Source organism: Bolinopsis microptera, chromosome 4 (genome assembly GCF_026151205.1).
Source record: "Bolinopsis microptera isolate Bmic1 chromosome 4, MBARI_Bmic_1.0, whole genome shotgun sequence".
Classification (NCBI taxonomy): Eukaryota; Metazoa; Ctenophora; class Tentaculata; order Lobata; family Bolinopsidae; genus Bolinopsis; species Bolinopsis microptera.
In genome coordinates, this window is record NC_087075.1 from 10,654,921 (window position 1) to 10,671,460 (window position 16,540).

Sequence of the window (16,540 nt, forward strand, 5' to 3'; positions counted from 1 at the left end):
AACCGTAACGTTGTATAGTTCACCTTGACACACGCTGCAACCCCTTATCATACTCTGCATACCCCGCGCCACCTCTCAGGCGCGCCACCTCTCAGCCACCACTCGTAGGTACGTGGGAACTCGAGTAGTAAGACTAAGAAGAGTTTAAAATGTTCTAGAATCTTTCTTGCTGAATGAATTAACTCTATTTATTGGAGACTATTTTCACTACTAGTACTAACTAAAACCGTCTTTCAAAAGCTCAATATGCTTGTCGTAGCGGTAAAACGATGACTATGGTCACAAATTTCAATTTTTTGACGTAAACGTCCTGTATGTAGTAGAAATAAAACCATTTTATCTTGTATAAAATTAAAACCTATCGCAATTTTTTATTACTTCTTAAAAAATGGGTTTATATTTTAAACTAAAATTTAAATTCAACCAAATCGGTTACGTGTTTGTATAACTGTAAAAATTAGCAAACTCAAGAAAACCGTTATAATGATAATAATATCCTTGCCTAAATCTTGTTGGAAATCTAAATGAGAATAAAACATACATAAAACGTAATAATTTCATTTGATCAGCATGATTTGAACAAGATTTTATTTGTCTTATCAAATCTGCACCAAATAATACCGTTCCACATTAACCACAGCTTAATGTAATAGTCTTCACATACAATAACATTGGCTACCTTGATTCTTAATTGTAAAATATCTTTACAGTTTAATCTAGATAAAAATCATGAAATGATAACCTCTACAAGGGCGACCTAACAGATAAAAAAACATTATTACATACTAATGAAACGGAAATTCCTAAGCTAAATCCGGTTTCAAAATTGACCAACCCTTCTTTGTTTACAGGTCAACTTGTTCATGCCAAAACCACACAACTTTATTATGTTGTCCTATACCCAATCAAATAGTTAACCTAATCACTTAATAAACTAGCTAATTACCCGATTAACAAGTCAATCTACCACGTACTAGTTAATCGCCAAGGAATCCTAAAAATGCGGGTAAAAATATAATGGTATGTGCCACACACAAAACATTAATTGTAAAGAACATTTTGAAATAAAAGATAACAAAAAGCTGGGATTTAGCGGCCGCAAGAACTATCACCCCAACAAAGTTCGTCATGGCAATCCCACTTACAATAGCAGGTCCAGTCTTTCTCACCGCACTTCTAGCCTTCTTCATCCTCCCCACCTCTTTGCTCATAGTATACGCTTGTACAATATTAGCTGAAAACTCCACAGCAATTCCAACTGACATGAGAAGGTTAACCAGAGATAAGGCATTTAGAGGGATATCCAGGTACACCATGCTCCCGATCATATCCACTGTGCACATTGTTACAGACAGCATCACACACAGTGCCGCATGGACCTGGAACCCTAGCAGCACTAATGCGACTATGAAAGTAGCTATTACAGTGACCACCAGATTAACCGCGCATTCACGCACGATAGTATCGTACTGCTCGTAGTACGGGTAGAAAGAAGAGTAAGCGTACACTTGGATGATGTCATTGTTAGCGTTCACCTCGTCTGCAATCACCAGGGCTTGTTGTCGGGCGGTGATGAAGTCGTGAGATGTGGAGAGTCTGCCGTGGGAGGAAGTGAAGCGACCAGAGATAACGGATCTGTTTGAGGAGGAGAACTTGACGCTGTTGGAGTGGGAGACTGCTCCACCTGGGGGAGGGAGGCGGTGTTAATTATATAATACCACTTTAACATGTACAATTAATAAACTAACCAATTAAATGGGCACCTTGCAAGAGTGAACTATTCGGGTGGTTCAAATATTTTACTGTCACTGAAAGAGAAACAAAATATTGTTACCTTTAGAACACCCAGACCCATCTGTTCTAGGAACATCAGATATGAACCACTGCATGTACTTATACTTTGTTTCATCAGTCAGACTATCTCTATCACACTCCCCACAACCCTCTCTCTCCTCTATCGACGGACAGAACTGGTCCCCTTATTCCAGCAACATGGATCTGATTCCAGCCAGTTTTCACTGAACACTTGCATGAATGAGCTTCCCTTACCGGTGATATACTGAAAATCTACTGAATCTCCGTATTTATTGATAGTTCTGAGTAACGAGTCTGTGTTTGAGATTAGCTCTCCGTATGTTTTATCTTCGTATACATCTAAAGGTGAGCCGTCTTTAGATTTAAAAACAAAAGACATTCCAGGTCCTATCCTATAGTCATTGTAGGCGATGTGGTAATAGTCGAGAAGATACGAGTCACTGGGTAGAGCCATGGTAGGTTCTAGACCTAATTTGAGGTCCGGTATCAACATGACGTTAGCAATTGTGAAACAGCCGAAGAAGATGAGGATAAACGCAGGGATCCATTTGTTGTAAAGCAGATATTTGGACCAGTATTCTTCAATAAACCATCTTGTGGGACCTCTGTCGGCTTGGCTCAGTTCAGTTTTTACGCAGCATAGCACATCGAGCCTGGACAATTTGAAATGATTTCAACCGATAGACAAATTAGATTAAAGTTCCAGAATAATCTATGTGATGAGTTGTTCACATGCTCCAAAATCGCATCATTAATATTAATTTTGTAAATAGTGTATTGTAAAATAATTTTGTAAATAGTGCCTGACACACAACCTATGTGATCTAATAAACCACTGAGGTCACAGCCAGATCACTATTGACCTACTTGGCAATGTGAATTATTTACCTGCCGCTGAGCTGCCTCTTGAGATCCAAACGTATAAGAATCAAGAACACAGTGCTCTGTAAGATAAAGTTCATAAGCAGAGCAATGGTAGCGTTGTAGGCAAAGTTCTGGACAGAGGGCATGAAGGAGAGAGACCCAAGAGCGAATGCTACCTGAATGAAGGGCAGATTAGATACGATAAATTTAAAATTTCAGAGAATTAGAGATTAGATAAGATACACAAATCGGATTACCCGTTCAAAAATATCTATCAAAGTCAACGCGTTCTTTGAATCGTAGATCATACGTAACGGCGGATTTCAATTTAAGTTACCCGATCAAATGGCAATCACTAAATGTTAAAACGTATAAAATAAAGTTAGAAAACTTACCATCTGACAGAGTGAACTGAGGATCATGGCAGGGAACACATCCCTCATCATTGAGCTCAAGATCCCTCTAATAGCTGTAGAGTTGAGGGTCTCATCCCGCTCTATCTTCTCGCTGATTATCCGCTGTATTCCCTGTTACAATTACTGTTGTTAGGTCGGGCAGATTGAGACTCAGAAGTTTACTGACGCCCGAAGTCATCGCCTATTTTGTTTTAATGGATTAAATGTCAAAGATGTTCACGTGTAAAATAGAGAATTTTAAAAATTACGTTTCCTTAAAACGGGTTTGTAGGAAGAAAGTCTAGACCTTTTTATCTGAGAATCACACAAACCTGCACCATGATGTAAACATTGTCCACTCCGACAGCTAAAATCAAGAAGGGTATAACTTCAACAACTATCAGTGTAGTAGGGAGTCCAGCGTAGGACGTCGCGCCCAGAGCACTCACCACGCTTACCAGTACTATGACGACGCCTCCCACCCCTAGCAACGCCTGGGATTGGTTTGATTTTTGCACGTGGGACTTATGAGCGGTTCTGATTGGTTGGTAGTTATAGCTGCTTTGGGAATGACCACGCTGCAAGGGGGGTTCTATTGCACGTTAAAGAGTGAATTTTACATGCAATAAAACCATGCAGATAGCAGGATCAGCCGTGCAAAAATTAACACATTATGCAATAATAAAAAGACGAAATTTATCAAAATGGGTTTTTTAACATGTTTTATAACTCAGCTCCTACCTTTGAGTTGAGTAGGCAACCTTTAAAGGAACAGTCAATGTCCCCGAGTGTTATTCCTACATACACGAACATTAGAATGTAACTCAGCACAATAGTAAAGATATCCGCGTGAGAGGCCCTGTTTATCTCGTCCTGGGAGAATGTTGAGGTTATTGAGGTTACTGAGGTTATTATAGAGTTTATTGAGGTTGTAGTTGAGGTTAATGATAATGAAAATGTGGGAGACTGGAGTGTCTTGTAGATTTGTCTGTTAGAGCTTAAACAGATGAATGTAACATGTGCAATGCGCATGACTATATTTATACTACTGATAACGTTACACAACTGATGACGTCATACCTCTAAAGCCCTGTCAGTACTAAACGTTATCTTCAGATCAGTTCTTCTTCCCGTCTCCTCTAACAAGTACTCCTTCATAGCTGTCTCCCACTTCAAGATATTATCTAGTTTCGTGTCTGATCCGTCTAGAGCGAAAGTAACCGCCAGTAGGGTTGAGTCCATGTAGTCGAGATCCTTAGCGTCGTAACCACCCAGTACGATGTTAGTAGCAGAGGGTCCCCGGAATGAGGCTAGACATTCCGGTAAAGCTGTAGCTTCTGCACATAACTCCATTCTGAGAGAGGTATGAGTTATCACTACAACAGTTATCATTCTACACGAGCTTGCTGCTAGCATTGTTGTTCGAGCAAGGTTCTTTTATCAAATTAGCATGTTTTGATAAGGTGATAAGTATAACTCAGATAAGGTACGGATAAACCTACCTCTTGATATACTCGGTAGGGTTATCCAGAATGTTTCTATCGTTATCCATCCACTGGAAGACAGACAGAGTAGCACAATCCTCTCTTGGGTTGGTCTTGTTGAATTCTCCGAGCGGCTTGTAGCACAAGTCCGAGTATGATACTTCACCCACTGTAAAGGTTGTTTGTTAAACTAAACAAATTTTAAGTTAGCGGTTAAAGTATAGTAACCATAACTAATCGTTGTTGATTGCTGCTCTTATTGATGATGCAATTTCCAAGATACAGGGACAGCAATGAGCTTGATTCCTTAAAGGGACAAAAGTAGAACGTACCTTTTAGAGACTCGATAGCAACCATCATGTCGTAAGTTTGTTTCATTATATCGGGGTTAAAGATTCCGTTAACAACTTTATTGTTAACTCCGAATGTTGAGGGTGATCTCTCTTTGATTACCATCTGAAAGGGAACAAAAACTTTAAACTTAGATTAAGAGAATGTTCCGTGTGAGAATGAATTTAATTATCTTATCAATGGGTATCTTATCAGTAGGGCGATCTATGAATATTGACTATCATGAATAATGAATATTTGTTTTCTGAGCTTTGAAAATGAGTTATTAAAAGGGTGAAGGTGAGCAGAAAATGAACAAAAAGGAGAAATATAAACTTTGAGATTACCTGACAAGTACGATACGTAGTTCCAAACTGACTGTCAAAGTCAATCTTCTGCATCCTACTGATACTGTCTTTTGAAGTCCACAGTTCCACTGGATCCGTCGTGATCCTGAAACAGAAGATTATGTGAATCACTCTCGTGAGATTTGTATTAAGAGATTGATATTTAACCGGGGGGGGGGGGGGGGGGGGGGGTGCAGGTACTTTTTTGATGGAACATAACCCTAAAAGTACCCGAGGGGTGGGTGGGTGTTTATTGAAATTTTCGAAAAGTATCATGGTACTTTTTTTGTCCCAAAAAAAAAGAATTGGTACCCCAAAACATGATTATAAAAGTACATGGTACTTTTTCATTACCAAAATGTTAGAATTGGGTTTTTCTGAAATTATACCTAGCTTGTTGTAGATCTAATTGGGTTTTTCTGACATTATACCTAGCTTGTTGTAGATCTAATTGGGGTTTTCTGAAATTATACCTAGCTTGTCGTAGATCTAATTGGGTTTTTCTGAAATTCCCGAAATTATACCTAGCTTGTTGTAGATCTAATTGGGTTTTTCTGAAATTATACCTAGCTTGTTGTAGATCTAATTGGGGTTTTCTGAAATTATACCTAGCTCGGTGTAGATCTAATTGGGTTTTTCTGAAATTATACCTAGCTTGTTGTAGATCTAATTGGGTTTTTCTGAAATTATACCTAGCTCGGTGTAGATCTAATTGGGTTTTTCTGAAATGATACCTTCCCCCTTTAGATATAATTGCAATTTCTGTAGCGGAAAACCTTAAAAAACCTTAAATTTGCACTTTATTGCATTACGTTTGTCCAAACTTTCGCACTGTGGACCTTAAAAAACCTTGAATTTAACTGTTTTGGACCTTAAAAATGGGTCAAAAGGGGCCCTAAAAGATGTGAAAAAACCTTAAAAATGACTCTCAAAAATGCCGGCAACCCTGCTCACAAGTCACATCGAGGTGTCAGAACATCTTCAGTTTAGGAAAACTGATAAACAGGAATTTTTTTAAAAAAAGGAGGGGGTGGGGGGTCATTCGGGAAAATTTCGAAAAGTACCGTGGTACTTTTTTGAAATTTCGAAAAGTACCGTGGTACTTTTTTGTTATTCCATTCGTGAAGGAGGTGGGTGGGTGGTTTTTTTCAGAAATTTCGAAAAGTCAGCATTTGTTCCATCAAAAAAGTACCTGCACCCCCCCCCCCCCCCCCCCCCCAATTTAACTGATTAGGTTTTATGAAATTATAATTTAGCACTAAGATTAACATTAGATATCGATCTCTAGTGTTTATAATAATAAAGATTATTTTATAAAACAACTAACTAACTAATGTTAATTAATGCTAATTAATACAATGGTTGACTGACCTGAAGTTGTACCAGCCCCCACAGCATACACCAGCCAGAATGAAACATACTACCAGCACGATGTACCAGTAATCAAACACCAAATTGGACCAACAGTCACCTGTTTTGGCAATCAGTTAGATATTATATTATTATCCCAAATAATATTATATTATTAGCTCAAACGTAAACAAAGAAATCAGTTCGAATTGTTAAGTTGTACTTAGATTAGTTTGGCGAGGGCACTTTAGATTGTTTATCGAATCTTTGCTTAAATTATTCCCTAGCCAAATATCAAATATCTTATCAGGATTTAGGATATAAATTTATCTGAACTTACCTAATCATACATTTTATAAATACGTTTAGTTATCTGAACTTACCTAATCTTGGGCCGAGTCGGAGCCAGCATTGATAAGCAGGTTCCTGTTTCTTCTTTACAAGTGACCTATTTTCGTATTCTGTGGGAGGATTTATGTCATGATTATATTATTTTTGTGCGATAACTTGAAGAATAAGAACCATAGACTTGATTTAAGAATATAAAATGTTCACAGACAATGAATGTATATTTTGTGAATTGGTTGGAGAGGATCTAGCTGAATTAACAATCTGTGGGTGCAAATGTAATCACAGAGACATGCTTATAAGATAAAACAATCAAAAAGCGTTAATTGGATGCATCGCTTGTTGAACAGACATCATTTCAGTTACAAGAGTAAGAATTATCTTCAATAAGAAGAATCAGAGTGATCGGTACTAACTGATAACCCCTGCTATTATATTAATTAAGTGAATCTGTACCAATTCCTTCTGTCATAATTAACAGAAGCACTATTCATTTCGGAAAATCACATATTTTTGAGTCAAAACGTTTGACATGATGCATACCGTTACTATTTCCATTCACCAACATCACTTCGACTTCTTCTATACAGGCCCCATTTTCACCATGATGATTTGGCATTTCAGAAATTCCATCATCTGAATGTATTAAAATTCTTTTTTTCTTCGTTCAAAGAGAAATGCAAATTTTTTCCGTACAAATGAACGATAACAATCTTTATGTAAATAGCATGGATTTACTGGATATGTGATCATTATTTTGTGATTTTATGATATGTTATTTAGGTGTCTGGTATTAGAAGAGGACTTGAGCTATATAAACTATAAAGTTGAATGAAGGACTAGTTTTAATTCTAAATGAAAAGCTCGAATACGATGAGATGTTTAGATACCATGAACAAAAGTGCTATGAAGGTAGATGAAGAGATCATCTTTTTTCTGCCGTCTCTTGTGAACTAAAAAATGAATAAAATTCCGTTATGTATTTATGCACTTTGAATTATGCTTATCCTGAAAATCGTGTTCATGCTGCTAACTTACGAACTTTTGACTCCTCAGTCATTTGTCTCTGTGTCTCATGGTGATATTTGAATGAAGTGAAGGTCTGAGTCACGTTCTCTAAAACATATTTTAAATTCCTGAAACTTCCTTCTATTCTGGGGATTGTATTGAAAAACATTCAGCAAATACAACAGCAACAGTAACTGCAAGTCAAATGCAGAGCTCACGTTGATCTGGCAACAAGGGTATAAGTAAGCCACAACGTTGCGAACACAACAGCTAAAAATGCTTCACTCGCTCATGAAAAGGAGAAAGTATGTAGAAACTTCACATATATTACCCAAGCCCTCCCACTCCCTCCCTCTGTGGCTCTGTAATTACTTTAAGACGCAATAATAGCGTAGAAATTACACTAGCAAGCAATTCTAAACCTTGACCCGAAATGCTAGCTTACTTTATATGTGAACTCTCCTCTTTGAATTCAATGAACAAAACTGCTTTACATGAATCTATCTAGCAATCATACTTCGAAGAGAACCACCTAATTGACTAATTAACTAATTAATTACCAGTAGTAGGCAGAGGGGATGCAGTGCTAGCTACGGAGAGGTTTGGAGAGAGAGGAACATCATTAGGACGGGAAAGTTCAGGGGAGATTGAGGTGCCGTACTCTGCGTTACCGTTCTGATGCGTCTAATCAGGGTGGAGGTTATTATATTATTACACAAATTGTAGTGTTAAACTACACTAAATATCTTACTTCATTTCTCCGATATAAATTAAGGGTTAGCATGATTATTATAGCAATCCGAGTGAGTGGAAAAGAATAGAAACTTGAAGCTGATAGTCAAAGTTGATTAAGCATAAGCTTGATCGAGCCTCGTGAAATGGATTAATAGAAGACTAAAATTACTTACTTAATTAATAGATTAATTAATTAATTAATTACTTAATTAATTAATATAAGATTAATTAATTAATTGATATAAAACATACAGGAACAGGGCTTGTTAGTTCGGCTCCCTTGTTATCTAGTCCGGTAGCAGCTACTTGCTTTATTTCTATAATATCTGAAGTATTAGTAATTTAATTCTTGGATTAAATATTTTCAGACAATAAATATTTTAGTACTTTATTTATCAAACAAATTAATGATCACAGTGGACAAAAGTTGGTAATTAGATCACTTTACAACATTTGGATCACACATCACAACCACGTATCGCACTCATACATCACAACTTAATATTGAAAATCTTTGATTTTTAGACCCTACGATCGAAAACTACAGACAAAAAGAACTAAAATCCACTATAATATAATAGTAACTAGCCGAGTTACTAAGGCAACTAATTTGGTTGCTATAGTAACTTGTGCCCGTTGCTATGGTAACTAGTGCCCCAAACTAAGAAACACGAAAGTAGAACACCTGTCTGATTACTTGTAGTAGTTTTAGTTTTGTGTAGGAATGTGAGGACTACAACTAGTATTATCCAGACCAGGCAGAGAGCCAGTCCTACTGGCAGAGTGTAGTGCCAGGTCCTGGGGAGGATGGGTTAGTGGTTAATAAGTAATTAGTAATTAGTAATTAGTAATTAGTAATTAGTAATTAGTAATTAGTAATTAGTAATTAGTATTTAGTAATTAGTAATTAGATATTGAATCATTGATGTGTTAATTGATATGAGACTTGTTTTTAAATTTTTTTGGTTTTAATCTGACAAAAGGTCTTATGAGTTATGTGGACGTCGAATCATCTAAATCTCACCGATTAAATCGTAAACTTTTTGCAATGGTACTAATATTATAATTAAAACATATCAATATTATTTATTAACAAGTCTGACTTAGTTATAGTAGTTACTTTATACTTACTTGATTGTGTTCTTATCTACAAACACTGGGCATGTGATCTGCTCACAGTTGTAGCAGTCACATGTCTTGTTGTTTACAGTATCCGAACAGTCAAACACATCCTGATGAAGAATTCAGTGTTAGAAATATAAGTTAAGTTAACAATGTTAGAAATATTGGAAATTTTAAAAGTAAAGAAAAAAAGTGAAAGGTGAAAAAGCGAGATTCCAAAATTGGATGCAAAGAATCTCACTTTTTTTCACATGGACTACCCCTTCCTACACTTAATGATCTTTATTCAACCCAACACACGTTGGTGTATTATTAGCAACTTAAGTTCTAACCTCATCAGTTTTAGGCTTCACGTACTCTACAGAGGAAGTATCCTGGACGATGAACTCTACTTTTAGGTCTGTGTAAGCGTTATCTCCTAGCTTCACGTAGAATGTCTTCTGGTCACAGTCAGCACTTCCACACACGTACACGATCCCTGGATGAGGGTTTAGTTAAAATGTCTACTTGAGATAAAACGCAATCACTTTTAAGATAAGAAGTTCCACTTTCAAACACAGGTTTTAGACGGGATGTTTTAATTTCGATATTGAGTTTAAATTTTCAACTTTAATCTTTTAATTGAACAGTAAAATTCACATAGGGAAGTAAAAATTATCACCCATCGAGCACAGTTTCCTGAAGACCCAAATTTCTCGGTTACCTACCAATTCCGCCGGAGATGGAATCCCGCACGTTCTTGCAAGCGTCGTAAATACGCCGCGCAGCATCTTTAGTGATGAAGTATCTGATACCGGACACTGTGGTCCTCGAATCAGTGGCATTCAAAGTCGAATTAGTTATCTGAAATAGGGAGAACCATCAATTGCAAAGCTCAAGAATGTCTGATAGTGATACAAAATATTGCACGAATAAGATAGATAGATAAATATTTCTAACAGAACCAATCATACCAGAAATTTCTAATCACACATGAAGACTATTATCAGCATACTTAAAATACCTGAATGAACTGGGCGTGGTTGGGATCACAAAAGAAAGCACATTCTATTGCCTGGAAGTCCCAGTAGCATGCATCACAACCGCCTATGATGTTCTTCACTACGTCCAACCTGAAATATTAGAGAATGTTAATTTTGTACATATAATACATGTAATAGGTAGGTCTCATCTAAAATTAACTGTTTTTGAACAAGTTTGATCGTTAAAAAGGTTTGTATCTTACTGTTTGATAAAGTCTTGGAGCTGATCTTTATCACAGCAAACATTCTCTTTATCTGCGTACTGGAAAATGTAAATTATACTACAGAGAGAACGGAAAAAGCATATGAAATAACCCCAGCCTCACCAAGATCACCAAGATTACCAAGATCACCAAGATCACCAAGATCACCAAGATCACCAAAATCACCAAGATCACCAAGATTACCAAGATCACCAAGATCACCAAGATCACCAAGATCACCAAGATCACTGATCAAACGTTTTGATAGTCTTTATATTTATGTATATTGTATAAGTAACTTATGTTTAGTTTTATATTTAATAGGCAAGTTATATCGATATTTCGACTAACCATAGGACAAGCAGTCTTCAAGAGTTGTAGGTGTTCATCGTCAGGTACTATTGGATCCACTGTATTATGAGCACAGGGTAAACTTGATCCACAGGAATTCTGAGGTGGGGAATGTGTTAGAAATGAGAATATAACAAGGATATAACAAGAATATAACAAGAATATAACATATAATACCTTCCGGGAATTATATCCACTAAAAGTCTCGGACACTGAGAGCTGATAATTTGCCGATATATCCCGCAAGGGAAGCATATAATAAACTAGAAACCCGCTAGTTGAAAGCTTTGTTCGAAGAAATTTAAAAAATCAGTTATGTTTTAATTTCTATTCATCATCTAGCTCTGTTATACTGTAGAAATTTTGGATTCTTTCGTCAAGTTTTAGATATAAATAGATATATTCTCGATTGTATTGCCTGAATAAATAGTATCTGGAGAGAATATTTGTAGGATACAATACTTGAGTAGGAACAGTGTGCCTCGTGACGTGTAAAGCTGTAGGTGCTTTGCACGACAATAGCTGGATAACGCAACATTGTTCACACTTCACACACGTTTCGTGTACCTTCTTAGCTTATCAATTACAGTGAATGGGATATTGAGTAGGGATAAGGGAATGTTATGACATGATTGGATCTTGTGATATAAAGTAACAGTAGCTCATCGCATGTAATCCTCAACAAGCTAGTATATTTTTACTACAAGCTTACAGGAAAAATGTTTCATCCTTTTATTTTGTTCTCGATAGACTCGGCCTGGGTCAGCTGCCTTATAAAGCGAAACAAATCTATTCATTGCTATAGCTCAATTTAGAACATGTTCACTTCTTAATTTCTAGCTTCTATGTACAGAGTTGTCATATGAACTCTACCCCAGATCTAGCCCATATTTTCTAGGTCAATTATATTCAATCCATGGATCACATCACTAATTATACGCCACAAGCTTCAAGCTTATTCACGCTGTTATCAATCTACCTTTTTGTTCGTATTGATTCGTGATCAAAGGGACCTGGGACAGTTACAATATTCCGTATTATTACAACCTGTTCCTGACCATATATTTATCTTGTACGATTTTAAAGCTTTTTTTTAGTATGAGTGTTGTGCCTTATAATATGGTAAACACTAGTTTTCTGCCTACCTAGCTCATAGGCTTCCTCAAACCTGTAAATCCACTAGCTGAAAGCTTTATTCAAGGAAATTTAAAATCAGTTATGTTATAGTTTCTTTTCATCATGAATCATCTATCTATCTACTTATCTATGATCTAGCAGCTAGCTCCGTAATATAAATTATATGGATTTTTATTTGCTGTTAACGATAAAGGTTTTATTTAATTCCCTAATCGATACTTTTCACCGCATCAAAAAACATCAATCACAACCACAGTTATGGATAAATTGTAAATTGTAATGTGAGCTGGTTATGACTACGTATCATAGAGCATGGCAACGCGCGTTGCTAATCTGTTCTTGCTCGCGCACGTGCAATCTCTTGATGTTGCTAAGCAACGACGCAGTTAACCTTTGCTAAAATAACGCCATTATTCTAACGTTTATTTTACCTCACTTCCGACGTTCGTTAATAATAATTATAAAAAATCTAAAGCAAGAAACCTCGATCAAAATTTTAAGAATGCTATATTCTATTCCTATCCTTTTTACAACCCTGATAAAAATGGCGAGGTTTCAACTCCATTTGCGAGCTGAAATTGGTGTCACCATAGGGTAATTTTTTGGTAATGTCCCCGTTGTCGGGGGGATTTCGTCAAGTTAAAATATAATACAGATAATATAGCATGAAACACATAACATAATATAACAGTATAAGCTTATAAAGTTATAAGGTATCAGGAATAATATGGCACTTTGCCTAAAATTAAATTGATATGAAACTCAATAATAATCTAAAATGATTTCTACCTGTAGGATACATTTCCCAGGTTCGTGTGTGTACTCATCGCTATAGTCCTCCGTATACACACAGAGCAGTAAACACGCTGATAGGACCGCCGCGGTAAGGGCTGATCTAGTGTTCATGGTTAGGAGAGAGAGGTTGTTACCGCACCATTACACAGTACCTATAAGTGGGCGGTAAAGTTAGCGGTGTAGTGAGAAAGGGAGCTTTCACTCGGTTTAAAACAGGGAAATGTATCAACTGTAACAAAATTTTATGATATAATAAAATTTCAAACAATTGAAACCATCAAATTGGCGGGCATACGATCCGTTTCATGGTATGGTTATAGAAAAAACAATACCAATCCTCAGTGCAGTTGAGCTCTCTCTTTGGGAAACCAAGCAACAACTATTTATTAATAGAATAAAATAAATATAATAATATGTAGTAGTCAGTGTAGCTTACGTTGCAATTATCGAGCTCTGTTATCTTTTGTAAATTGCGATAAGTTCAGTTTGATGCTACCGCGTAGTTAGCCTTTGCGTGTGTACTTGTACATTCCTATACAAGTACACTATGGAGGATGATCGTAAGGTGACCCAATCTCTGGACCAAATTCAAGGATTCGAGTATGATGAACAGACAAAATTGAAGGACAGTTGTACTAAGTGGTTCATTGCGCTGGGAAAAGAACTGAAAATAGACGAAGGAGATATTGGTGGAGAATATGGACAGAGAAATATTTATGGCTCCAACTGTCTATAAAAAGCATCTGGCACTTCGGCTTGTGGAAGCAATAGACCTCGTTCAACGGCATGAATGCCAGATGGCTAAAATGGAGGAGATCATATATTTCTTGAAGACGGAAGCGTTAGAAGACAAGGATAAGTTGATCAGGCTGCAGGGCCAGCTGCTTGTGCAGAAGGACAAAGAACTAGAGTTGTTTAAGACATCGGTTAAGAAGACAGTGCAAACAACGGTGGAGTCAGGGATTAAGAGCTACAGTGCAGCTGTACAACAGAAAGGTGAAAGTGGTACGGTCTGCGACAGTAACATACTGAAGAAGGTGATGAAGAGTGTGGCTGCAGAGGAGGACAGGAGCAAGAACCTGATTGTGTTTGGGTTGAAAGAAGAAGAGGGAGAACAGCTTCCAGCGCTAGTAACCGCAGTTCTGGAGGAGATTGGGGAGAAACCTCACTTCGAAGCGACTAGAGTCGGCAGGAAGATGACAGGTAGTACGACTATCCGACCAGTAAAGATCACTGTCCCAAGCTCAACAGCGGTTCAACAGATTCTGATGAAAACAGGAAGACTGAGGCTAGTTGAGACCCACAAAAATGTATGGATCTGTCCAGATAGATCTAGCGAAGAACGAGCAACGAGGAAACATCTGGTTACCGACCTGAAGAAGAAAAGGGCTGAACAGACTCATCTCGACCACTATATCCGGTACGGGAAAGTCTGTAGCCGTGATAAGAAACCACCATGAAGCAACTCATGTCTCTCGGACACTGATCAGTATTTGAATGAGTATTGTGTATCTTAATAGTTTTCGGACGTTATCTGTATTTGAGAGACAATTTTATAATTTATATACGAGCTATTTCTTGATTGTTTCACACTTCATATTTCATAATTTGTTTCACACTTCATATTTCATAATTTGTTTCACACTTCATATTTCATAATTTTATTACTAGGTGGAGGTGACGTTATTGAGACTTTGGGCGGCCATAAACCTCGTGTTTTAAAAGTTGTCCTCTGTACTTGTTTCACTGACCCACGCTTTATAGCATTTATACATTTCGGCCCATTTTATATGTTTGTTCGATTTGCTGTACATTTGTATATTTGCTATTTTGTAAAAGTTTCAAATCAAATCAAATCATATAAACGGAAGACAGGAGACACTTCAAAAGTTCAAAAATACTATTCAATTATCATAAAATTTAAAATATCAATCAAGAAAAGGATAAAACGAATTACTTTTTGAAATATATCTGACCATAAACTCAAATTGAAATACACACGTTTTCCGCAAGATACAGCTGATTAACGCTAGAAAACACACAATGATAATCTTGTAATCGAATTTCACCCCACATTCATGGACCGGCACAATTGTAAGAATTTCGAACGATTCGTGCTGAATCAAGAGATATATTAGAACTGCTCGAGAAGGTGTGGCTCGGGCAGACTTAGGATCTCACCATCAAGTATAAAACAGAAATTAAACAAAGGGATAACATAGAGCAGATGTTGTCACCGCATTATCACGAACAGCACGAACAAAGACAGAATAATAAGACTGGTACACGTGACCCTATAATGGTGTAGAGTACACACAACACACCGACAGAGATTGCTCAGTATACAAAGTACAAATTGCGTGCGGAGTAAGTAGGGAGTCAGTGGGGAGTAAGTTTAGACTTACTCCGCACGCAATTTGTACGCAGATTCAGTTCTAGGTATAAATAAGCGTACTGTAACGTACAGTGCCTTGTCTTTTGTCAGCATTGTTGCGTGTGCACTTTAATTTAGTTTAATGCGTGGTTTGTTCGCTTACCGCTCATTTACCGGAATCCGGATGTTTTGTAATTTGAGGATTCCAAATTTGGGGTATTTGAAGCGTGCAGTCTTTGAGCTTATCAGGTTAAATAATTTCGTGTTTTCATGAATCGTATTACAGTTTTTCTGTGAAGATTCTTTTTGAAAGTTAGTGTGATGTCAGTGTGGAGGTCAGCTGAAAGTCTGAACGGAAACTTTTAACATGGCCTCGTTGTGGTCGGTATATAATCTCTTCATGATTTAATTCTGCCATTTTTAATTACAACTTTTAGTCATCGCTTCAATATACTTTGTGCTACCTTATTCAACATGCGTAATGCACTAATACAGCAAGGCTGGAAGTGGACAAATTCAACCATTCGCCAATGGAAACTAATATGTAAATTGGTTTTGTAGTAAAAAAGCAAGTGAACAGATATAGGTCAAACTGAATGATTAATGAGGCACTGTAAAATATAAAACTACATCTGAATTTTGCTTGAGAAGAAGCCAAAAAACGAGCATAAGTTTAAAAACGAGTCCTTCATAATTTATCAAACCAGTTTCTTAAACCGGTAAATAAAAATACTTGTCAAGGAACTAGCACAACCGCTGTAATTCTAGAGTAAGTGGGAACAAGTGAAACAATCCTATGAGGTGATTATGATCAGATTATCTATATTACCTGATAAATAATAAAACCTAATTATTTCATT

The 16,540-nt window shown here is 36.9% G+C and overlaps 2 protein-coding genes across 9 annotated transcripts; both read right to left on the reverse strand.

Annotated features, from left to right (window-relative positions):
* Positions 1 to 333: 333 nt before the first annotated feature.
* LOC134814105 (NPC intracellular cholesterol transporter 1-like) lies at positions 334 to 13,460 on the reverse strand. Of its 8 annotated transcripts, none has more exons than XM_063822133.1 (23): positions 13,301 to 13,460; positions 11,375 to 11,473; positions 11,024 to 11,082; positions 10,802 to 10,910; positions 10,506 to 10,641; positions 10,131 to 10,276; positions 9,808 to 9,908; positions 9,374 to 9,474; positions 8,929 to 8,993; positions 8,502 to 8,625; positions 7,477 to 7,569; positions 6,969 to 7,046; positions 6,607 to 6,706; positions 5,236 to 5,341; positions 4,891 to 5,014; positions 4,577 to 4,727; positions 4,155 to 4,428; positions 3,816 to 3,947; positions 3,407 to 3,568; positions 3,075 to 3,206; positions 2,704 to 2,855; positions 1,835 to 2,468; positions 339 to 1,684 (listed from the first exon to the last, which is right to left on the reverse strand). In XM_063822133.1, exons 1-22 carry the CDS (start codon positions 13,415 to 13,417, stop codon positions 1,955 to 1,957), a joined length of 3,075 nt encoding a protein of 1,024 aa, XP_063678203.1. In that variant the 5' UTR covers positions 13,418 to 13,460; the 3' UTR covers positions 339 to 1,684; positions 1,835 to 1,954. The 8 variants fall into 8 exon arrangements, with proteins under 8 accessions (XP_063678204.1, XP_063678203.1, XP_063678202.1 ...); XM_063822132.1 differs by having other exon boundaries at positions 8,929 to 9,002; XM_063822130.1 differs by having other exon boundaries at positions 9,362 to 9,474.
* LOC134813791 (NPC intracellular cholesterol transporter 1-like) lies at positions 728 to 1,889 on the reverse strand. The gene is made up of 3 exons (XM_063821671.1): positions 1,835 to 1,889; positions 1,146 to 1,684; positions 728 to 757 (listed from the first exon to the last, which is right to left on the reverse strand). The coding sequence occupies exons 1-3, from the start codon at positions 1,887 to 1,889 to the stop codon at positions 728 to 730; spliced, it is 624 nt and encodes a 207-aa protein (XP_063677741.1).
* Positions 13,461 to 16,540: the final 3,080 nt, after the last annotated feature.

What these genes read in the sequence shown, in the direction of transcription:
- LOC134813791 (XM_063821671.1), bottom strand. Translation starts at nt 1,889, where the DNA reads ATGCAGTGGTTCATATCTGATGTTCCTAGAACAGATGGGTCTGGGTGT. An exon ending in TGGGTCTGGGTGTTCTAAAG is followed by an intron (nt 1,685 to 1,834) that starts GTAACAATATTT and finishes TCCCTCCCCCAG; the next exon opens with GTGGAGCAGTCTCCCACTCC. An exon ending in GAAAGACTGGACCTGCTATT is followed by an intron (nt 758 to 1,145) that starts GTAAGTGGGATT and finishes TTTATCTGTTAG; the next exon opens with GTCGCCCTTGTAGAGGTTAT.
- LOC134814105 (XM_063822129.1), bottom strand. Translation starts at nt 13,417, where the DNA reads ATGAACACTAGATCAGCCCTTACCGCGGCGGTCCTATCAGCGTGTTTA. An exon ending in CTGGGAAATGTATCCTACAG is followed by an intron (nt 11,474 to 13,300) that starts GTAGAAATCATT and finishes TCCCCACCTCAG; the next exon opens with AATTCCTGTGGATCAAGTTT. An exon ending in CCGACTCGGCCCAAGATTAG is followed by an intron (nt 6,707 to 6,968) that starts GTAAGTTCAGAT and finishes TTGCCAAAACAG; the next exon opens with GTGACTGTTGGTCCAATTTG.